The sequence below is a fragment of the Gekko japonicus genome, unplaced genomic scaffold (genome assembly GCF_001447785.1).
Source record: "Gekko japonicus isolate JY-2015 unplaced genomic scaffold, Gekko_japonicus_V1.1 scaffold797, whole genome shotgun sequence".
NCBI classification, from domain to species: domain Eukaryota; kingdom Metazoa; phylum Chordata; class Lepidosauria; order Squamata; family Gekkonidae; genus Gekko; species Gekko japonicus.
In genome coordinates this window covers 392,294-416,653 of record NW_015160859.1, presented here as the reverse complement: position 1 = coordinate 416,653, position 24,360 = coordinate 392,294, and the positions used below count along the sequence as shown (strand labels likewise).

Here is a 24,360-nt window from a genome sequence, read left to right as displayed (position 1 = left end):
TTGGGGTGGAGCCTGAGCGGTGGGTGTTGCCTTCTGACACACTTCTGGTGTGTCCTTGGGAGACTGCTGTAAAGCATCGTGGCCAGCGGGGCCCTTCTCGCTTTGCCGCCTGAACAGCAGCAGAAGATTTTAACATGATAAATAAAATATTTTAAGACAAGGTGTTCAAATATTTTCCAAATAATTTCAGATTGATCTAATTTCTGTGCACTGAGGACAAGCAAGTCCTAGGTTACAAACTGAACTCTCCAATGCAAGAACCAGATGCATTTCTTCCTTTAGGAGGTGCTATTGTCAGAAGAAAAGAAAAAGGTTTCAGTTTTGTTTTTACATGTGGGTGGGTATTCTGTTTGTAATAATTGTTTGGGTACGCTATATCTTTAATATGCTAGTTGTGATAATTTCATGCCGAGTAAAAATGTCCATAGTATTTCATGCCATGTAAAAATGTCCATAGTCATATTTTATGTTCCTAAAGTAACAGAATGACTTTCAATCTAGAAAAGACAAAAGAAATGCTAATGTAGCATTTTTTTCAATTTTTCCGAAAATTTCTGTTTCCCCCCCCAAAAAAGCTTCAAAATTTCCGGAAATTTTACATCTCTATATAGAATCACAGAATTGGAAGTGGTCACAGCCCATTTAGTTTAAGGTCCTTTGTGGCCAGGGACCAGCATACCTGTCAGACCATCTCTCCCCATATATCCTCTGCAGAGCCTTGTGCTCTGCTGACCAGCACCGGACACCCTGAGAGACATCTGGCCCTGGCCCAGTGGAACATGCTCCCAATTGAGATTAGGGCCTTGCGGGACGTTACAATTCCACAGGGCCCGCAAAATGGAGCTGTTCCACCAGGCCTTTGGTTGAGGCATCATGCAGGGCTCTTTTTATAGCAGGTACTCCTTTGCATATTAGGCGACACACCCCTAATGTAGCCAATCCTCCAAGAGCTTACAGTAGCCCTTGTAAAAAGAGCTCTGTAAAACTCTTGGAGGATTGGCTACATTAGGGGTGTGTCACCTAATATGCAAAGGAGTTCCTGCTACAAAAAGAGCCCTGCGTACAAAAAGAGCCATCGGCCTCCCCTACATCAGCCACCAATAAAGCTTGTATATCAACTGTTGCCGGGAGTGGCCGACCTGATCCATTGCCCCTTCTTGCATGGGGTCGGCATACTTTAATATGTAATCAATTGCTAAACTGTTGGTTAGAAGAATCGGATTATTGTGTGGATTATTTAATATTGTACTTATTTAACATTTTACTTCTTAATGATTGTTTAATGTTTTAAACTGCTGCTGTATTGTGATATGATATGAGCCTCCCTGAACCTGCTTGCAGGGTAGGGCGGGATATAAACCACAAAAAATAAAATAGTTCAATCCCATGTTCAATAAAGTATCAGCCTAAAGCATCCCGGACAAGTGTTTGTCCAGCTGCTGCTTGAAGACTGCCAGTAAGGAGCTCACCACATTCCTACACAGCCAATTCCAATGAAGAAGAAGAAGAGAAGAGATTGGATTCCAATGCTGAACTACTCTAGAAATATCCAGCCAGTACCTTTCTGTGTGTAATTTAGACCCACTATTGTGAGTCCTATCCTCTGCTGCCAACAGGAACAGTTCCTTGCCCCCCTCTAAGTGACAGCCTTTCAAATACTTAAAGAGAGCAATCGTGTCCCTCCTCTACTTCAGACTGAACATTCCCAAGGTCCTCAGCCTTTCCTTGTAGGGCTTGGTCTCCAAGCTCCCGATCAGTGTACTGAAGAAGAAATGTGCCAGGAGAGTGGTGTGTCATTGTGCAGAGTTGGGATGGGGGCTGGTGCCTATACACCTCAGAGAAACAAAATGGATCAGGGGTCATGGGTCAGAAGGGCCATTCCACCACATATAATTAAAACATTACAGATTAAAAAATAAAATAAAAAATCTCACTGTCCCACTCTAAAAGATGTCTGCTGTTCATATCCCATGAAATGCCCTGGCAAACAAATAAGCCTTGCAGTGCCTCCTGAAGATCTCCAACAAAATCTGTATTACAGTATTATTTTTGTTACAAGTATTTAAAATGTTATCGATTTACCTTGAGCATCAAAAGATAAGTTCTTTGAAGAACCGCCTTCAAAGAGTGATGAGTTCTGAAGGTGAAGCATCAGTGACTGAAAAAAATCTTCCTTTGATGAATCACAGATATTCCTTTCTACTTTACCCCTGCAGTTTATATAATTTACTTCGATAGTATTGGCAGGATTGAAGCTTCGCTTTCGAAAACCCTTTAAGGCGCCATCCCAGATATTTTGCTTATTGATATTTAACGTGATTGGTTTGGTATTAATCTGTGATCTCAATTCCCTTAGAAGATTGCAGGCTTCTCTTTTTTGCATTCCAAGTTGCCTAAAACAGTATAAAATTAGTTCTTTGATTAGTGCAGCAACTATTTTGAACACATGAAGCAAGAATTCTGAATCTGAATACTCATTTCTGTGGACACTTTGTGTTTGAAGAAATCTGTGTTCAAGAAGTAGTCATCGGCTCAGTATAGTAACTTGACAATCACATGGTTACCCCACCACCACCATTACCACACACACACACAAAAAGCTGATGGAAACTTTATGGTCTGTCAAAAGTATTTAGTACCATGAGATATCAGAAGTCAGGAAAACATGCATCACCATAAAAACAATGACTAGGGATCTAAAGACTAAAGGAATTAAGCTGTGAGCCCAAGGTCACTCCCATCCAGTGTTCCCTCTAAGCTGAGTTAGTGTGAGCTAGCTCACAGTTTTTTAGCCTTCGGCTCACATATTTTTGTTCTAGCTCAGGAAGGATGGCCCCAGAGCAAACTAATTTATGCAGAAGCCAAATAGCTCGCTCACAACTTTAATGCTTACAAAGTAAAATTTTTGCTCACATTAAAAACTGCTTTAGAACTAAGGTGAAGACATTCAAGAGCAGTGTGTGATAAAATATGGAGCCAGATGTTCACAGAAAGAAAATTCACTGAGCTAATACAATTTTCAAGCAGCTTTTTGGATTCCTACCACCATCCCCTGCCACTGAACCCAATCTGAATGCTTGATATTTACTTACATTTTTCCTAGTGACAGATTCCTCACTGAAGGACTGATCAAAGATGTTGGGGACATCAATATGTTAGGAGAGGGAAGATCCAGCGGAGAACAATGAGTCAAACCACTGTGGCACATCCTCTTTGGAGACCTGAATGGAAAAAGAAGTTAGACATTTCTACGTATGAACTGCATAAATTCAAAATGCTCCTTCTCCTAGAGCAAGGGGCACTTCTCCTTCAGCTGAAATCAGCAGATCTACAAGTTCAGAGCAGAGGTTTCGAACTCATTTGTTATGAGGGCCAGATCTGACATAAATATCGCTTTATCGGCCCGAGCCATGATGCCATAAAATGTAATGTCAGGTACTGGAGATATTTTACCACTTACCCACACCCCTCCTTGGCACCTAACTAACCACCCTTTGGTCAATATACAAAAGAAGTTTTGTACAGCACAGAGAGCTACTGCCTGACAATCAATGTGCAATAACCAGAGACTGTCATGGCTCTTTAAAGACCAACATAATTGTCAGAAGCTTTTGATCTAGAGCATGAGGTGCTGCATTCCATCGCTGCAGGTGTGGCAGCCAAAGACAGGTAGCCAAGTGGCATCAACCAGGGGAACCTAACAAGCCCTGCCATAAAGAAACTGCTATGGACAACAGGCTTTGGGGAGGGGAGAGGGGTGAGGTGGCCGCACAGTCTCACACCTCCCTCTGTCAAAGTCCCAAATTCAGCATCAAGCTTGAACTGCAAGAAGAACTGCAAGCTCCCCAGCACACACAAACCTGAAGCACTGTCACTCTTCAAAGATGCCAGCTCCACTTTAAATGCCTTTTGCAGACTTTTATTTCCTGCTAGCTCCACGGCATTATCTAACCACTCAAAATATTACTCCCCATGTGCAAGCGCACAGATGCATGTGCACCGCCTGCCTCTGCTCTGTGCAAACCCAGCAGGCTTTTCTGAGGGCCTGCTCCTGTCCCTGACCTTCACCTCACCCCTTCCAGTCAGATTGTTACAGAATGCAGCACTTTGTGTGCATGGAGCACAGGGAGAGTGCATACATTTTGGCTTTGCCTCTTATTTAATCCTCTCCATGCTGCCAAGGGAGGGAGGCAGGAGGGAAGCCGCACACATTCGGGTTCAGCTCACCTGACTTGGTGGGCCCCCTCCACCCTGACTCTCAGTGTTCCACACACGCATCATCATTATTTATTTAATTTATTTCCTCTTGTCCAGGCTGCTGCACATAACGCCTCCGGCCCAGCCAGTCACTCCATTCACATGCTTACGTGAGTGGGCACATTTGGGGAACCAGCCAGCAGCTTTCCACAGGCACCTGTGCCCACAGCCTTCCCTGGGCTGCCTGAAAGTGGAAAGTCACAGCCAAAGAGATTCTGCCTGCCGCACATGAGCAGCCAGCCATCTTTCCAGCAGCCCAGGTGACAGACACAGGAACCCAACATGCTCTGGCCAGAGGAGGCAGCAGCAGATAGTGTGTCCCAGCTGAGGGCAGCAGCCAGGCCTCAAGGGGGCTGGCTGCATACAGCTCAGGGCCAAACCAGCCTTCCTCATCCCTTACGGTTGCCAGTTCTGGGTTGGACAATCCCTGGGGATTTGGGGGAAGACTCTGGGGAGGGTCTGTGTTTGGGGAAGGGAGGGACCTCAGCATGGGGGTATCATTCATCACAGTTGCTCATGGGCCAGTTCTGGTCCACGGGCTGTATGTTTGACATGCCTGAGATAGAGTATGAATTCTTAATGATCTCAAATGCAAAACTGTTGATAGGTAGTTGTTAAAATTTGATTTTGTGCTGGAGCCCTAGAAAGCAGCAAATGGTACACTAATTTTTAAAGATGGATCCAAGATGTTAAAACCAGTTAGCCTAACATCTGCCCCAGATAAATCAGTAGAAACTGTTCCGGAGAGAATTATTAAACAAATAGAAGAACAAAACCTACCAAGGGAAAATCTACATGATTACTGCAAACAGAATTCCTGCCTCACCAAACTTTTGGAGTTAAGCTTGTAGATAAATAAGGGTGATCTCAGACATTATCTACTCTGACTTTAAAAGGCTTTGGTCAATGTACCTCATCAAAGATTCCTGAGTAAGCCCAGCACATTCTTTTATGTGGATTAGAAATTGGTTAAACAGGAAAGAGAATATGAATAAATGGACATGGTCAATGTACCTCATCAAAGATTCCTGAATAAGCCTAGCACATTCTTTTATGTGGATTAAAAATTGGTTAAACAGGAAAGAGAATATGTATAAATGGACCGTTCTAGTAATGGAGGGATATGAGCAGAGGGGTTCCACAAAGATTAGTGCTAGAACTATGCTATTTAAATGATCTGGAACTGAGGGTGAGCAATGTAGTGGTCAAGCCTGTGGATGATATAAAATTATGCAGGATGGTAAAAACAAGGGCTGATTGTGAAGACCTCCAGGAGAATCTCTTGAAATTGGATAAGTGGGAAACATGAGAAGAGAAGCTTAATGTATAAATGTATGCTGATGGGGTCTGAACTGGCTGAGACAGAAATATTTTGGGGTTGTAATGAATAGGTCAACGAAAACATTGAGCCAGTGTGTGAAAAAGGCAATATCCATGCTGGGGATTATTACAAAAGGAACTGAAAAAGAAACAGCAAAAATTGTAATGTCTCAGCATAGATAAATGGTGTGAACTGGAATAGTGGGTACAGTTCTGGTAGCCATATCTCAAAAGGGTTATTGCACAGATGGAAAAATTATGTAAGAAGGCAACCAAGATAGCTAAGGGGTAGGAATGTGTTTCCCATAAGTAAAGGCTGAGAAGTCTGGGACTTCTCAATTTAGAAAAGAGACAACTAAGGGTGAGTATGATACAGGTTTATAAATTTATGCATGTGGTGGAGGGAATTAATTGAGAAGATGCCTTCCCAGTCTCCCAAAATACTAGAACTTGGGGGCGTAAAGTGATTCAGGACAGACAAAAGAAAATACTGCTTCACTCCACAATTAATTAAGCTATAGAATTTAGTGGCAGAGGATGTAGTGGTGGCCAGTAGTAAAATGGCTTTAAAGAGGGATTAGAAAGATTCATGGAGGATAAGTCCATTAGTGGCTACTAACCATGGTTAGAGGCAGATTTAGGTGGGTAGCCATGTTAGTCTGAAGCAACAGAACAAAGTTTGAGTCCCAGTGACACATTGTATCTGAAGAAGTGTTGAGTGCATACAAAAGCCTCTGAATATTAGTGCTTGGAGGCAACATCAGGGGAAGGCCTTGGCTTCTATGCCCTGTTTTTGGCCCTCCAGGGTAGTTGGCTGCTGTGTGAAACAGGATGATGGCTTAGATGGACCACTGGTCTTATCAAGCAGGGTTCTTATGTTATTATCTCCAACAGACAGTGCCATCAGACATTTCCATACAAACATATACTATGAATAATATATATATATGTGTGTGTGTGTGTGTTCATGTATGGGCCCCAACTGATGTTAGTAGAGACTTGGATGTGCGTTCTTTTGCAATTAAAAATCCAGGCACAATTTTGAAAGACAATCCATCTAATAGCGAACAAAATACCTTGACGCCTGACAAACCCTGTGAAAAAAAAAACACTGCCTTGAATTTCTTTCGGAAAGAAAGATGCATACAAGCTTTCCAAATCTCCCCATCAAGTCCATTCCAAAGAACTGGAACTACGGGTGAAAAACGACTCCAGATCTTTGAGGAGTTTCAAATTTATTAAACAGACATGATAGGCTATAGTTACTGGATGATCCAAGAACAAGTTTCAAACTAGTTTATTTCTAGAAACCCAACTACTATTTGCCTATACGTTCCCTAGCAGTTGCAAAAGAAAGAAAACTACGTGCCTGACTAGGAAGCCAAGATGGGATCCAGGAGACTGTCTTGTGTATTTTGGTGATGGTTCTTCAAGCAAACTGTCTCCAATGTCTGTTTTTTCTGATACTGTCAAGGAACGTTTTCGCCATTTCTGGCAGCTACCTGTACAATGAAATGAAACCTCATGTTATTTTTCCAGCAATATTTCAAAATATTTCAATTAATCCAAGTACATAAGACAATAAATTAATATTTCATACCATTTGACGTGGCAAGGATGCTTCTACATTCTATGCATTCCCAGTTTTGCTCCCATGTTGCTAATGAAGAACATGCCAAATGGGTTCCACTGGAACCACAACATTGACAGCGTTTTATTTCCCATTTACTGAAAGAAAATAAATTGAAATTAAGACAGTTAACTATAGCAAAACAAACTCAGTATATCTCATTAACCGTACAAAGCTGCTTAGACATCAGTATATTGTAGTTTACACTCCCCTTTTGCAAGTGTGAGGGCTTTTTTCACACAAAGTGCTTGGAAGAAAACTCACAAAAGTAAATGTAAACTGAAGTCAACTAACGGGAGTTTGCCCTCACCTGTATAATCCAGGTTCAGGGTTAGGCCTGGTTAGTACTTGGATGGGAGACCACTGAGGAAGTCTAGGGTTGCTACTCAGAGGCAGGCAATGTCAAATTACCTCTGAAAACTCTATGGGTTCACCACAGCTCAGCTGCAACGTGACGAAAGAAAAAAAAGGAAAAGGAAAAGGAAAGAAAGGGGAGCCTGACCATTTCTAGTTGCCACATGCATTTTTGTGTGGTAAAATGGATGGTAGGGATGGAAGATTAGTAATGCTCCCCCCCCCCCACGAGCGTTCATGATCAGTATCTTAAAAGTAGAATTTCATGCTAGAAAATTCAAAATAGTGCACTCAGTTTATACTAATTTTTCAGCAATAAATGTCTAATGTTTTATCCTTTGAGATTTTAGCCTGGTTTTCAGCCAAAAATTAACATCCAAAGTTGCTAGAGCACTTAATATTGCAAATACCAATTAAACTGCTGTACAAATTAATGCATGGGGTTTTGAGGGGGAGGAGAAGTTCTCAGAAAGATCTGGGCCCAGACATGGCATTTTCTCCTCTCCTAATGGGCAGAGAAATGGCAGTTAACAGCTGAATGGGGGAATGGGCTCAGCTGAAACTTGATCCAGGCATCATGAAAGGGTGTGTAGCTGTTGCCTGCCTTCCTCATTTTGTAAAAAACAGAAAAAAGAAACAGTGGTCCACTATGCTTCTGAAGCTCTGACTCGGTATACAACTGAGTTGTCTGGTCATCACAGTTGAACTATGGACGACATACAGTACTAGGTACATTCAAAAAACTACAAGTACACTAAACATGTTCAAGAACTACATATATAAAATACCTATCAGGCTTATTGTAGTCTCTTCCATTTTTACACATGCATCTTCTGATATCACAGTGCTGGTAACACTGAAGAAGATCCTGGTATGCATTCTCTTCCAGTTCCCAGGAGGCATCTCTAGAAACACACAAAGATTTTTTAAAACAAAGAACATTTTTGGTCTCCAATTTGCCCATTCATGTTAAAATAGTCTGAGCAAATAGTACCACAAAAATAGAAAGATCAGCTCTTGACAGCTTGCAATTCAGACCTCCCAACTAACAACTTAAATGGGCAGGTGCATTCACACTTGTGGCTAATGCAAACCATCATTCGTAAATCAGGTGACCTCATTATGAATGTCTACTTGCTCCACTCCAGGGAAGGATTTCTTCTCTTCCTCCTATTGACCATGGTTTCATATTACATCTGTGCAAATCAAACATGGTTATTGCTCTCCTTACCTGCCTGCTTGTTCTTAGTGTTTAATAAATTACCTATAAAGAGAAAATACTAGCCTTAAGTCTGAGTAGATTTAATCAGACCGATTTCCCACTAGCCGCTCTTCCGTGCTCTCTTTTCCCTTTGCTCCAATCTTACGTATCAATTTAACAGTAGGTGCTGCGTGGCCGCATTTTGCTCCGCAGCTTCGCCTGATTTTCCCCGCGTCTACTCAATCCTCAAAAAACAGGATTGAGTAGACACGAGGAAAATCAGGCGAAGCTGTGGGGCAAAATGCGGCCGCGCAACACATAGTGTGAAATTGACACGTATGATCGGGGCAAAGGGAAGAGCGAACGCAGAGCAGCAGCTTGTGGGAAATCGGTCTCAGATCTATGTTCCTTAGTTTTAGAATGCATTTACATCTAGTTTTCATTTTGATGGGTGGAATCAACCCTGGTTCACCATACTGGGCTCTGCATTTTCATCCATCATCAACTGAACTTCATAAATATTTACGCTGAACTTCCAATACAGATTTGATAGAATTTAGCAAGCTATTTTCATCTTGCTTTAATATTATAGAAAATGTATATAACAAAAAGTCAAAGGGGGGGGGGAACCCCTAACCGTTTATTAGTTTCAGATAATACTCTAGTCTAGACACTTCAGAATGATACTATTTTGAGAAGTACTTACTTTTCTGGAATATGAACACCCATTCTCAACATTTCATTCTGAAATTTCTCTTTATTGTTGCATACTGGACACCGAAAGAAAAACACTCCTGCACTCAGAGCTTGACGCTGGATTGAAACAGAGAGAAAATGGTGATTAATACAGCAGTTGTCTACTAAAGAGAAAGAAGAGTTACTGCACACCTTTGAAGATAGCTATAGCAGTTATACTGGTAAGGATTTCTTCAGTTATCAAGCTCACAAAATTAGACAAGGACTGCTATATCCCTTCACTTATACACACAAATTCTACATCTGTATTTGTAAGCCTTTCTAGACAAGCAACTTCCCAATCAGTATCAGTCCACAGATATCAGTGGCCATGGCCAATCACGAAACATTGCTGTACTGAATAAAATGAAAAAACAGGCTGCTTACCTATAACTAATGTTCTTCAAGTTACACATATGGGATCTCAAGCATAGGCAGGCAGAGCCTCAGAACCTTTGAGTCTCCCTACCCACAAGGCACAGCGGGCAGAACCACACTCACCCATCAGTTCTTCCTAATGGCACAGCAGGCTAGATAAATTACATACACCTGTGTTGGGGAAGGCTGGGCGGGTTGTGTGACTGCATAGATGACCAGTTGAAGAACATCAGTTACAGGTAAGCAACCTGTTTTACTTCTTTGTGGTCTCTGTGAACCACACATATGGGATAGATTAGCAAGGTTAAAACCCCAGAGGTGGCAACAGGTGAATAAGCCTGATAGGTATTTTATATATATAGTTCTTGAACATGTTTAGTGTACTTGTAGTTTTTGGAATGTACCTGATACTGTACGTCGTCCATAGTTCAACCGTGATGACAGGTGAAGGTTACTAACATAACAAATCACAAACCACTGTGTAATTGATTTATGAAAATAATGCGTTTGAAACAGCTTTTCCAAATGTTGCACCTCTCCTTGCTCTAACATCCATTGCATAATATCATATGAATTGTGAAGAACATGCCCATGTGGCCGCCTTACAAAGATCAGGTATGGAGACTCCCCTCAAAATAGGTTCATTATGGAACACATCAGTGGATCCAAACCTTGACCTCTTGTATATGCTACAAAAAGCATCCACTGAACATTATATAATTTCTTGGCTCATAGCTTTTGTGCATTATCCTACACCTTCCACACCTAGTCTGGCCAAGAAGCTGATTCTCCATGCTTTCAGATGCAGTTTGGCCACATCTTACTGAAATACCTAAATAGGAAATCACTGTTAGTAAATCACTGTTTCTCAGAAGCGGCAGTTACCAACCCCTTGCCATTTGTAGTAGTGTCAGAAACCACACCCATCTTGGCCAGAATGGTGCAATTAAGGATGCAAATGGTCCAGTCCACCCTTATTTTATAAAGCATTTATATTGTCACCTTACTTATTTAATATATATGCAGAGTACATCATGCAAAATGCTGGCCTGGATGAATCACAAGCGGGAATTAAAATTGCTGGGGAAAAGATCCACAACCTCAGATATGCAGACGAAACCACTCTAATGGCAGAAAGTGAAGAGGATCTAAAGAGCCTCTTGCTCAAAGTAAAAGAGGAGAGCGCAAAAGTGGGCTTGAAGCTCAACATCAAAAAAACTAAGATCATGGCATCCAGCCCCATCACTCCTTGGCAAATAGAAGGGGAAGTCGTGGAAGTAGTGACAGACTTCACGTTCCTGGGATCCCAGATCACCGCAGACTGTGACAGCAGCCATGAAATTAAAAGATGCCTGCTCCTTGGGAGGAAAGCAATGGCGAACCTAAACAGTATGATAAAAAGTAGAGACATCACCCTGCCAACAAAAGTCCGCATGGTCAAACCAATGGTATTCCCAGTAGTCATGTATGGCTGCGAGAGTTGGACTATAAGGAAGGGCGAGCGCCGAAGAATAGATTCTTTTGAACTATGGTGCTGGAGAAGACTCTTGAGAGTCCCTTGGACTGCAAGAAGATCAAATCAGTCAATCCTAAAAGAAATCAACCCTGACTGTTCCCTGGAAGGCCAGATAATGAAACTGAAGCTCAAATACTTTGGCCACCAAATGAGAAGGGAGCACTCACTGGAGAAGACCCTGATGCTGGGAAAGATTGAAGGTCAAAGAAGACGGGGACGGAAAAGAATGAGATGGTTAGACAGTGTCATAGATGCAACGAACATGAAATTGAGCAAACTTCAGAGGATGGTGGAAGACAGGAAGGCCTGGCGTGATCTGGTCCATGGGATCGCGAAGAGTTGGACTCAACTGTGCGACTGAACAACAACAAACATCATGGACAGAGGTGGGAACATGTAAACAATGAATGCATCATGTTTTGAACCTCTCCCCGCTTCCCCATTCATGTAATACACTGGGCATTCATAATTCATCAGCAAAGCATGCACATTTACTGTTGGCATTCCCCACTGAGCAAATAATTTTGTCAGGACCCTGTCACTCATGGACCACTTGTGGGCCACATACCCGCCTGCTTAATGCATTTGCTAATATAGACTGGTTTTGTGGAACATGTACTTCTGAAATATGGACATTGTACTGCATACACTGTTCTCACAGGCTGCATGCTAGGGTGCACAGGGAAGGTGAACTTGTTCTTCCCTGTTTGTTGATTCAATACACCACTGAGATACTGTCCATTGCTATGTGAGCTGACTTGTACCTGATGATTGGAGAAAAAGCCTGAATTGGCTTGAGAAGTTCCAATACACTGATGTGCACTGCAGCCTCTCTGTAAGTCCAAGCCAGGTTCACTGAATGTCTCTTGCAATGAGCGAAGTGACAGATCTGTTTTCAAAGTGACCCGAGTTGGTATCTTGATGAATTGTCTTGAGCCACCAAACAAGGGAGCATCATACTAACCTTGGTGCACACGGAACAGTTGACAGCTTCTGAATTTTTGGGCTGAACACCTTGTGATACCAAATTTGCAACAGTCTCATAATCAGCCACACACAAGGTGTTACTGCTGTGGTGGATGCCATGAGTCCTAATAATCTCTAAACTGTAACTGCCTTTGTTCCAGCTGAGCAAGAACCTGCCTCACAAGGGATCTGATACGTTCTTCTCTTCCCTGTGGTAGGAATACCCAGCCCGTGATTGAATTTAACACTACTCCTGTGAACTGCAGACACTGCACATGGTCAAAATGGGATTTCTTCACATTCACCCTCAATCGCAACTGATTCAGCAACTGCACTGTTGTCTTCAGGTGCTGAAGTAATGTCTGGGCAGACATACGAAGTAGCAGCCAGTCATTCATCCAATACCCTTCCTGTGAAGATACGCTGTCACTACTGCCACACATTTGGTGAAAACCCGAGAGGCAGTTGACAGGCTGAAAGGTAGAACCTTGTACTAGTAGTGCATGCTCCCTATGGCAAGTTGAAGATATTGTCTGTGTTGTGGACAGATGGACATAAGAAAATATGCATACATCAGATTTATGGAGATTAAAAACATGTCTACCTTTAGGAGAGACAGGATAGAGGAAACTGAAATTATTCTGAATTTCCCACAATGAAAACATTTACAACCCGCCCACGCATATCCAATCCAAGAGAGATCTCATGCTTCCATGTCTTTTTGGCATTCAGTTGTAAAACGCTTAGAACACAGGCTGGTAAAGGTCTGAAAATGCAGATCTATCATATCTTTTAATAATTGCTCCTTGACCTGAAAGAGTGACTCACTGCAGCATCACAGAGAACATACTGGGCTGCAACCTGTGTAACTCCTCTGTGAAAAATAATATTCTTGGTTCTGGGCATAACAACTGTAATAGGGAGATCAGCTTCCAGATATATAATACCTTCCATATATCTCTCTGTAAGACTTGACCCTGTCAAAGCCATGACTACAGATCTGAGACTGTGGAATCAACTCCCTCACTGGAGAGTACTCTGATACCAAGAAAAGGCACAAACTGCTGCTGTGCTGCATTTCTCAGTATTGATCACTTCTCTGACACCAGGAGGTGGCTTTTTCCTGCCAGAGACTGATATTTTGCACCCCATCTACTGACATATCTTCAATCTGCTGCTCTGGTAGGGGCACTGCTTGGAAGACTTCCAGGACTGGTATGATGACCTCTGTGCCCTGTATCGGCACTGATTTTTGAGATACCACTGAAGTATCAGTGGGTGCACATGGCTCGCCATGTTTCAGTTTGTTCTTTTTTACTTCTTGTGATCACTTCCTAACTCCTCTGAAGCATGACGTTTAGCAGCCTTTGATTTCTGCACCTGTATCTTCAGCTCAGCAGATTTTTTTGCACAAGAGCTGTTTCTGCTAACTGGGAGTTCTGTGGGTTTGGGCCTCTTGATACCGATGCCATGGAATCTGTTGTTTTATTTATTTATTTATTTATTTATCATTCGACTTGATATACCACCCTCTCTGGGCGGTTTACAATTCTTGGGTGCTAGTCACCTATATCAACCCTAACTACGGCCACATCAGTTCAAGGGAGGGGCTGCCTACCGGCACCCTGGTGGAGGCTCGGTGTCATTCACTTTTCCCGGCTCGGCTTCTTCTTTCGGCTGTGAGATGTCCCAGTGCTTAGGCAGACGGCAGACAGGCGGATGGATGGATGCCATCAGCAAAGCATGCACATGGGCAAGGATGCAGTCATTTGAGCTTTCTCCCACAACATAGTCTTTAGTCTGTTATCATTATTACATCTAGCTTGTTTTGTAGACTTAAGGCAATGCTGGTAGGAGTCCTCCCCTACCCAAACATAAGACAATGTCCATCTGTGGATGGGACTTTTCCCTTGCAGGCAGAACAATTCTTAAACATTGTGTACTGTGCCATAGGCATGCAATGCAGCTCACAGCAAAGTAAATTTTTCTTTGCTCCTTTCTTTTGTAAAATTTAGATAGTTCAAAGAAACGGAGAATAAGAAGGTCCCTTCAGAGACAGCTGCTGTGGCAGTTATGGAAGAACTGACAGGTGAACATGGCTCTGCCCACCCTGGGTGCACACTATGAGCAGCCATTGTGGGTAGGGAGGTTTGCACTCAAAGTTGTATAGCTTTTATAGATTTCAAGGCTCTGCACTCACACACTTGAGAATCCCATGTGTGTAATAAACAGAGATCATGAAGAACAACTGGTACTAATGAACATACCTAGGAAAGCAGATTGGATATGGTCTACAAGACATGTCAAACATACAACTTGGGGCCTGGAACCAGTCCGTCTACGGCTCATATCTGGCCTGTGAGCAAATGAGGGGAAACCAGTCCAAATGTGGACCAGAAAGGCCTATATTAGGGTATTATACCCCCTGCTGAAGTCCCTCCCTTCCCCAAATGCTGGCCCTTCCCAGGGTCTTCCTTCAGATCTCAAGGGATTACCCAACCTGTAGTTGGCAACCATAAGGGGCAAGAAGGGCTGGTTTGGCCCTGAGCTCTGCTGCCCTTGGCTCCTGCATCTGCTGCTTGGGCTGCTGGAAAGATGGCTGGCTCTCCACCTCCCAGAGCCCAGCCAAGTGGCTTCCCACTTGCAGACAGCCTGTGGAAGGCGCCCATGGGCACAGGTGCCTGTGAAATGCCACTGGCTGGCTCACCAAATGTGTTCACTTATATAAGCCTGTGAATGCAGCAACTGGCCTTGATTATCAGGTAACAGCTCTCTGTGTTGTGCAAAACGTCTTGTGCATATCAAGCAAAGGGTGGTTAGTAAGGTGCTAAGAAGGGGTGTGGGTCACTTACATTTTATGGCACACATGGCCCGGCCTGAGAAAGTGACATTTATGTCAGATCTGGCCCTCATTAACAAATGAGTTTCACGCCTGTGCCCTACAATTAGAAGAACATTGTTTGAGTGTTTAGTAAAAGAGCATGCTAAGAGGTTAAGAGCACAAAAGTATGCAGAAACTGTTTTGTGCTTTGGGGCTATTTAAAAAAACTTTCATATGCAAGATTAACTGCATGTGAAATCACTTTATAGGTTGCAACTATAAAGTGCGGGCCACTTTATAGGTTGCAACGCTGGTTATTGCCTTCTCTTATTGTAAGACATCATAGGAACCGCCATCTGTATGCAATAGCACTTTATGTAATTGTTGCTTATGTGAATTTTATCACACTTTATTGTTTTATTGTATTTTAATCTGTCTGTACGCCGCCTTGAGCCAGTTTGCCCGGCAAGGCGGGATATAAATTGAAAGTAATAAATAATATTTTGTACCTTGATGTGCTTCAGACAGAACTGATTTTCTAAGAGCATATGTGAATTTGTTCAAACCTATGCCTCTCCCTTTCTTTACCTCTTGCTGGTGAAATATAATTTATGTTTGTTTCAGGGCTGGGACCTTTCTTTTTTACTTTTTAAAATTTATTTAGAATATTTCTTGTGACTACTGCAGAGAACTGCTAAAGGCAGCCAACAAGACAAAAATCTCAATCTACATTATAGCGAAAAAGCCACAAAAACCTGAATATCGTAAGACAACATAAGAACCACCTATCAGTCATAATCAAATGGAATACAGGGAAAGATCATATAAGCAGCCACCAACAAAAAAGTCAGCTAAAAGCCTGGATAAATAGCTAGCATGATAAGCCTTAAGCTGCCAAGACAGGGTGACATGGCAAGAAAGTGCTATCTCTTGTCATCACCTGCCTCATCTCAATGGGCAGGACACAGAGGTAAGGATCTTAAAACAGTGAGCTGGACAGAATGGGTACCCTTTTCCCGTGATGTTCTTGATACTTTACAGGCATGCACCAGCACTCTGAATTGTTCTTGGAAACCAAGTCATCTTCCAGTACAGGGCTGATACAGCCCCTCCAGCTCTTAACAACCTGGCCATTGCATTTTGGACTAACTGAAGTTTCCAAAGAGTCTTTAAGGACAGCCTCATGTAAATGTGCAGAGATCACTGCCCCTGACCTGAATGTGCAGAGATCACTGGTGAAAGCACAGAGCTATCTATAGCATTATTAATGTCACTCTACCATGAAATTTTACTTTGCTTCAATGGCAAGCATGACAGAATCTGCTGTCAAGGTTTATTCCACTCTGTTATTTTATAACATGTTTCTTTTTAGTATAAGAAGCATTTCAAGCCAAATATAAAATCTGCAAAACACAAAGTGACTTACTTGCAAACAGTCTCTATGAAACCAAGCATTTTTACAGCATGGAGTTGTCAAAATGGAATATGATGGTGAATGTTCTACTACCTCCAAACATATTGTACATTGCGAAGATCCTTGTGAGTCTGAGGGAGGCTTTTGAACAGGTCGATGTTTCCAACAATATGACCTTAAATACAGAGCCAGAGATCCATCTAGTCACATAATCTTTATAGCTATTACAACAACAGAGTATGTAATCCGTGTTAAAAACAAAAAGCAACATTTCTCCATAATTAGATTAATATTTGATGTAAACAAAATATTTTCCAGGAAGATTTCAAAATCTACTGGTTACTGCATTTCAGGGTTTGCTAGATTAAAAAGCTATTGTTCACTCAAACAAGGAGTCTTCTGGCATCTTAAAGACCAAAAAATATTTTAATGCAAGTTTTTATGGGCCAAAGTCCATTCTGTTAGATGTTTGAAACAGCCTCCCTAGAAAGGAGGTATGTGTAGCACTAATACAGAATATGAAAAACAAAAATATTGTACTTTTTGGTTATGAAGTCAGAAGGGCAAGAAATGCAACAGATAATGGCTGGTGTATCACATTACCATGCAGAACACAAACATCCACCCAAATCTTGCTGAAAAGGATGAATTGTTGCCCTTCTGAAATTTACAGCTTTCCTAAGTTTTGATAACAAAATATGGACAGAATATAAACTTGAAAGATAAACTTCATAGTCAGAAAACCTTAATGTCTCATGTCAGATCCACAGTTTTTCAGTGAATTTATAATCTAATTCAGCCAATACAGAAGGTTAAAAACACACACAGACACACATACAAAACTTACGGAAAATTTTCCCTGAACTGGAAAATGCATTTTCTTTCTATTCCACAAGGGAAGTGATAACTTCGTTTGCATTTGGATGCCACACAACCAATTGAAGCACCTTTTTTCTTGCAGATATTACATTTCTAAAAAGATAGATATTAAACCAGGTTTAAAGGAACGATCAATTATTTACAAAGACTATTTTAAGTTCTACACTTTTTCCAAAATTTAGGAAATAAGATATACACACAAAAACAAATTAATATTGAAGATCGTATATGACATTCACATGGGCTTGTATTGCTAATTAATTCATTATAATTTAATACCACACAGTTTTTTGATTTTAAAAGAACAAACAAAATTTACTAGAAAGATCCGTGTTTCTAGCTTGCTGCATTTGAATGAGGGCAGACAGTAACAAGTCCTGTCTTACAATGCCTCCACCCACTTTCTTGAAAAGTTCGGTGGGCACTAAGGGAAGAACTGGCAGGCACCATGGAGAACCCTGCTCTAGAGCTTATATGGCTATATTAGTGGCTGCTTCTGTAACAGCTGTGGGAACTGAAATAGTAGCCCCAAAATGACACAGAGGGTGTTGAGGATGTAGGCAGCATAAAGGTTGTCCGATGTAAGGCTCATGATGCTTCCACTCATAATGTCTAATTACCAGCAATCAATATAAGTTTGTGTTGTGACTTGTATGTAAGGCGCATGAAGCTTCCACTCATAATGTCTAATTACCAGCAATCAATACAAGTTTGTATTGTGACTAGTTCTTTGAAAAACTCCCTCCCTCTCTTGAATAACCATTTCATGGAGCACATTCACAAGCTAGCTGAGCCATGGAATCCAAGTAAAGTTTAGCAATCTCTCCACACTAGGGTAAACTATTTGGAGCTGTGCTAAAAGACAGCATCAAGGGAAGCCATGGCAACTGGATGGCCACTGAGTGAAACAGGATGCTGGACTAGATGGATCACTGATCTTATCCAGCAGAGTTCTTCTAACATTATTGTGACTTTCTCAGATACATCCTTATAGACACAAAGAATGAAATGACTATTCCCTTCTGTTTCCTGAAAGTGTAAAATGACTGCACAGTGGTGCATTTGTTTCACCTACCAGATAACCTTTTCTTGACATGCAACAGCAAATGCTCCACACATTCCAAGTACAAGCAAGGCCCCCAAAATCCTAGGGGGTTCAAAAGGCATGCATACAATTGATGCCAAATCACCCTTGATGTGTGTGTGGGCAATTACTAGGCTCCTACCAGCCCGAGGAATAATGTTTCACAGATCACTAGATACCAGACAGTTCTTAAGGGGTTCTCATTTTCCCCAACTGCATATTTGTTCAAATTTAGGTTTGTCAACAACATAAATAACAAAAAAGTCCTGCCCCTTTAATACAGGCTTAAAGGGTGGTATTATTTACCTCCATGCAATGAAAAACTTTACCGGCTTTTTTCCATACATTAAGTCTCTATTAAAGAGACAGGCCTTTTTCTTCAGGTTGTTGGCACCCCCATCTAGCTGTCATGGTTTAGTCATTACAATACGCACACTCACACACACGCGTGTCCACTACTTGTTACTGACTATCTCCTAGAGACTGGGGTAAGATGCCATACAGCGTCAAGAAAGATTCCTAACTATCTATTCCATACTTTTCATGGTAGCAAAGAACACAGACCAGACAACTGTGGGAGGGAAACATCTGAGTAAGACTGATAATCAGCTCTGTAACCAAACATCTTTGCAATTATGCTGGTGCAATGGTAACCATGTGTCTCTGCTATAGATTTCAGTACCTTCGTTTTAAAAAAAACAACATCCTGGACACAAAGTGGTGAATGATCTTCCAGTTATAGGATATCTAAAACCAGAGGGGTTTCTCCCCCACATTGCATTAGGGGAAGCAATAAGTTAGAAGCGACTAATTTCAGAAATAATGGGAAGAACCACCTTATTTTCAAGGTGAAGTGAAGGAAAAACCCACAGTATGTTAATTACCTCACTACATAATCTTTTCTACAAGAACTGGTAAATGGAAACTACTTCTGAATTATAAACACATATTATTATTCAGAAGAATGCTGCCTACAATGCTGTGGCAACATGACAGCCTTATCGAGTAAGTGTATGATAATATTTAATTTTTTAAAAAGGTCCTAGCATACCTACTGCTATGTCCCTCTGACAAAGCATGTTTTAGCCTGATCCAAAGACTTCCAAGTTATATTCTTACCAGTCTTGCAGCTCGGTTTATTTCCTTTTGGATGTCTTCAATTAAAAATCCATAGAAACCTTCTTCTTCTTCACCCTTCTGCCAAATCCCACTTGACATCAACTGTGACAAAAAGGAGCAAATTACTGACATTGAATGTACATTTCAAACATTATTTTACAGAAACACAGGGCTATTTTTGGGCAGAAACGCACAGGAACGGAGTTCCGGCTGGCTTCAGAGTTGGCCATGCCAACTACAGCCAAAACCTCTACGTGCGTGGCTACAGAGGGAAGGCCTGGAGAGCGACCCCCCCCGGCGACCCCGAGGTGGGCGGGCCAGGGGCTCCTGGAACGATTGCATTTAAATGCCTCTCTGTACCTTCCCTGGCCTGTCCAAGGGCTGGCTTGCCCACACTGCCCGCAGCTGCAGCGCACCCGGGCAAGCCAAGGGAAGGCAAGGGGGTGTGGCCTAATACGAAAATAAACTGTGCTGTCAGGGGTGTGGCCTAATACGCTAATTAGTTTCTGCTGTTGGGTGTGGCCTTTTATGTTAATTAGTTCCTGCTGGGCTTTTTATACAAAAAAAGTCCTGCAGAAACATATTATTGGCAGCTAGATGGAGCATGCATATTACTCCCATTCTACTGTCACTCCACCAGCTGCCCATCAGTTACCGGTCTTAGTGTAAAGTATTAGCTATCGCATATAAAGCCCTTTATGTGTCCATGGACTCTCATATCTGCAAGGGTGCCTCTCCCTACTATGCTCTGCCACAACAGCTTCACTCATCTGTCTGACAAGATCAGGAAAGTCCCTGCTCCCACTCTCCTGCCTTTCTGCAAACTATTCGAAACTTAATTATTCAAGAGGGATTTTCTAATGATTGACAAAGTTACTTGGACAAATTATTAGAGACTGGTCTATACTAATGTGTTTAGTTTGGTGTAAGTTAGATCCTGCTACGTAGTTTTGCATCATTTAATGTGTCAGTTCTGTTTATCAGATTTCTGGTTGGTACTACAACCCAAACCCTATTTCATTGTTTAGTGAATGTCCCATCTTGTTGATTGAATTGACTCACTCTGTGTAATCCACCTTGACTCCCATAACTTAAATAAATAAATAAACATTAAACATTGCAAAGGCTGGCCTGCACTGTAACCCAGCTGCCTCTTGTTGGTGGGCTTTTGTTTCATGTCATATGACTCTCCACCTGGTACAATGTGTGTATACTATTAAAGCATTTGAGATCGGACAACAAGTATAATCAAAGGGAGCCAACAAAATACACAACTGCTGGAACAATCCTAGAGAAAAATACTACTCTACCGGCATGTAATCAAATGGTTTCTATTGACAAAGAGCTTTCCAATTATCAGCATTTCTGATTACAATTAGGATAATCAGAATTTTGCAGGTTCAACAGAAACTACTTACTAGACAGTAATAATGAACAGAGAGATTGAATTCCTCATATGTCCTCTTTTCCCCATATTTTTCAGGACAGTCTTCAGTCCGTTGACAGAAGTCACAGGCTAAAAACAGAAAAAAGCACACATTTCAAGCTATTTTAAGTACTATGAAATATTAATTTAAAAAAAGATGTTCAGCAGCTGCAAATAAGGTATACCATTCAAATACAGTGCAACCCAAACTATACACAATATTTTCAATGTGGATTTAATGCACTATTGACATAATCCAGCGACAGCTATTTGTAAAATCACAGAAAGTACTGCCATTATTGTAAATTGCTCCTGGAATACCCCGGCACACCTCGAGTTACTGTTCAGTTTCTCCATATGACTGTGTACACTGAGAACAGGCTATACTCATTCACATCAAGAACAAACTGTCCTATACTAACATCCTTTAAAAATTAAAACATGAGAGGTCATGCTTCTTTCCTGTAGTACAGAAGAAGAGACTAGACAAACCACTATGCACAGACACAGTAAAGCAAAACTGACCCTAAACACTGCGATTTAAGAATTATAATTCCAGGTTACATTAGAGCAGGGATCCTCATGTGGGGCCCATGTCATCATAGCACCTGCTGACACCTTCCCAGTGCCCGCCAAATATTGTTAGAAAGTGGATGGGGCCAGGTAAGGCTTTTACCCAGTAAGGCTGCTGACTGGCCATTGAAGAGCTGATTGGCAGAGCAGATTTTAAAAAATGTTTTGGCAGTGGACCAACAAATATTGAGTATGCTCACTGCCCTTTAGGAATCACTGAATGTTAAGGGAAATTGAAATCAAACATACACAGGGGCTATTTTAACAGCTGAATGTGGGTGGTGGAAAGGAGAATATGTACCATATGTACTAGAGAAATGCATACCCTTCATGTATGCATTTCCCTTTCTCTAATCCTAATAGTCAATTCCCCTAAGGATTTCCAATCATGAAGGCAGTAAGTATTCTAGAATGTGGAATGAAAATAAAATGGGGAGCATGCATTGTGGAGCTCAATTCTGCCCCTCCAGGCTCCCTCCCTGCAGAGTTCTACTACTCAGGTTAAGGACTAAATTAGCAGCTTCCTACTTGAACTAGCCTAAACCTCAGTAGCCAGCATTATAGGGCAAATGCAACACAGTGCTAAGCTGCTGAAGTTCAACAGTATGTGAGGGAAGTGAAATTATTAAAGTGAGCTGAATGCAGATGTAAAGACTCACAATTGCAGTTTGTCTAGAAAGGAAACAGTGACAAGGCCATAAATAAGATAAGAAGTAGAAGGAATGTAGCTGAGTAGGCAAAGACGGTCTCAGTAGAATAGAGCTAACAGAATGCACGCAGAGTACCTTCATGAATATTATTTAGCTTATTTTTTTGTTTATTTGGGAGGGCAAGTGAGCTGTAGAGGATGTAACCTTCAATTACCTTGGCCTATGGGGAAAGAAGGAGGGATTTTATGGTCAAGGCTAGGGAATAAAAATAGAGCTGTTTGGAATGCTGATTGAGCTCGCTTTTGTTCGACTCCCTTTATTGAGCCAATAAAGCGCAACTAAAGGATACTCCAGACTGACTTTCTTTTCTTTGGTGTGTCCCTCAGAGTGGCTGAGGAAGACAGACCCTGTTTCTAACAATATGTGAGCAGAAAACTCATCAACCAGGCCAGGGTTCTGCAATTTTGCAATAATATGCTTTTGCATGTGGGAGATATAGGTAAATTATGGCATTTCCCCCTTTTTACTTGAAGATGCAGGACTTTTACAGTGCAATCAAAAGAACACTGTATGGATCTCAGTAGGATTCTGAGTAGATTATAAGTAAATTAGAACTACTGTAACTAACCAGTTGCAGCGTTACTACTTCAGAGCAGTTTATGATATTTGGTTGCATAAATGGTGCTGTTTTTGTACTGGTGATGTAAGAGACCACTGAGGAACCTGCACTTAGAACAACTGTTAACAAATCTTATAGTTTCTAAGAAAACATTTGGTGGAGGTTAATTGGTTTTCCCTGGGAAAATAACATATAACTCAATCTCCTCTGAGGAACCAGCAGTTCCTCTGCAATGCAACAAAGGCAGAACAGTACAGAATCATTTAAAGTTTAAATGTACCTATCAACATCAAGAAATAATTCTTGGTTTCCTTAACAGATCAAAATTGACAGCTTCATACAGGACTGGTAATCTGCATCTGCTCCAAGAACTTGGATAATGAGAAGACATGTCTGAAAGCTGGAGTGGGGACTTTGTGGCACTGTCAGTGGCCTGGGTGGAACTGACAACAGTTGGAAAGACAAACTTGGGCTCACTGCAGACCCATTTTTGGACTTAGATAAGCATTTGCCATATTTTTGTTCTAATTAGCTTCATAAAGCTTTGTAAGCCACTTCATGAGCCATATTAGCTACATATATTCTGCTTATACTTATATTATTAGTACTTTGCACTTGTAACTTTAAGGAGTGGGCTATCATTGAAGAATGGAGTACCAGCTGGACACCTGAAAACACACTAAGTATAATTTGTGTTCAACCAAGCGTCAGCAAAAGAAGGAAAGAGACACCATAATATACAAGGATGGATGGATCACACCTTTAATATTATTACAGTTGTTTCTAAAATATGTCACTTAAATAATCACAATTTAAAACGACACAAAGTTTGTGTAGTTAATGCATTCTTGCTTAGGAAAACAGCTATAACATTAATTTGCAAGGTCACCATGACCCCAGATGGCCACCACCAAGCAATGATTTTAGCACATTTTCCTTTAAGAAGACTCAGAAAGATGCTTTTAGCATTCAAACAGCAGCAGTTTGGCACATCTATAGCATGTAAGTTACATGTTTAAAGACTACGGTACTTACGCAGGTTCTCAAGGCAGCCAATTTTCTCACTCATCCTAGTTTTCTCCTTCAAACTATTGGGGGGGGGAAAGGAAATTAATTGTACCACACTAACCATTTTAGCCAAATATATTACTTAATACTCTCTTACAAACCCTGAGGGGGAACACAGAAAATTACTAAATTAACTGTTTATTATATATTATATTTATTACTATATTAAATGTTTATTATAATTTCTATATTAACTATTTAAATGCATGTTCTCTATAAGTCAAATCCAGCTTTAAAAAAACTGAAGTCCACTGAAAATTTCCATTATCTTTACAATTAATAACAATGAAACACCCCCCCCCCCCAATTTGAAGTTCATAAAAAGCAAATACATTATATTTTTGATGGTA

The 24,360-nt window shown here is 41.3% G+C and overlaps 1 protein-coding gene across 1 annotated transcript in view; it reads right to left on the bottom strand.

Moving 5' to 3' along the window:
* G2E3 (G2/M-phase specific E3 ubiquitin protein ligase) overlaps window positions 1–19,776 on the bottom strand; it is a 37,746-nt gene extending 17,970 nt beyond the window's left edge. The window contains exons 1-9 of the mRNA XM_015421768.1: window positions 19,675–19,776; window positions 17,440–17,564; window positions 16,605–16,767; window positions 9,469–9,575; window positions 8,350–8,466; window positions 7,178–7,305; window positions 6,947–7,079; window positions 3,093–3,221; window positions 2,083–2,393 (exon numbers count right to left, since the gene is read on the bottom strand). Coding sequence (XP_015277254.1) covers window positions 2,083–2,393; window positions 3,093–3,221; window positions 6,947–7,079; window positions 7,178–7,305; window positions 8,350–8,466; window positions 9,469–9,575; window positions 16,605–16,767; window positions 17,440–17,564; window positions 19,675–19,773 — 1,312 coding nt within the window. The 5' untranslated portion in view covers window positions 19,774–19,776. The remainder of the gene's footprint in view (window positions 1–2,082; window positions 2,394–3,092; window positions 3,222–6,946; window positions 7,080–7,177; window positions 7,306–8,349; window positions 8,467–9,468; window positions 9,576–16,604; window positions 16,768–17,439; window positions 17,565–19,674) is intronic.
* Window positions 19,777–24,360: the final 4,584 nt, after the last annotated feature.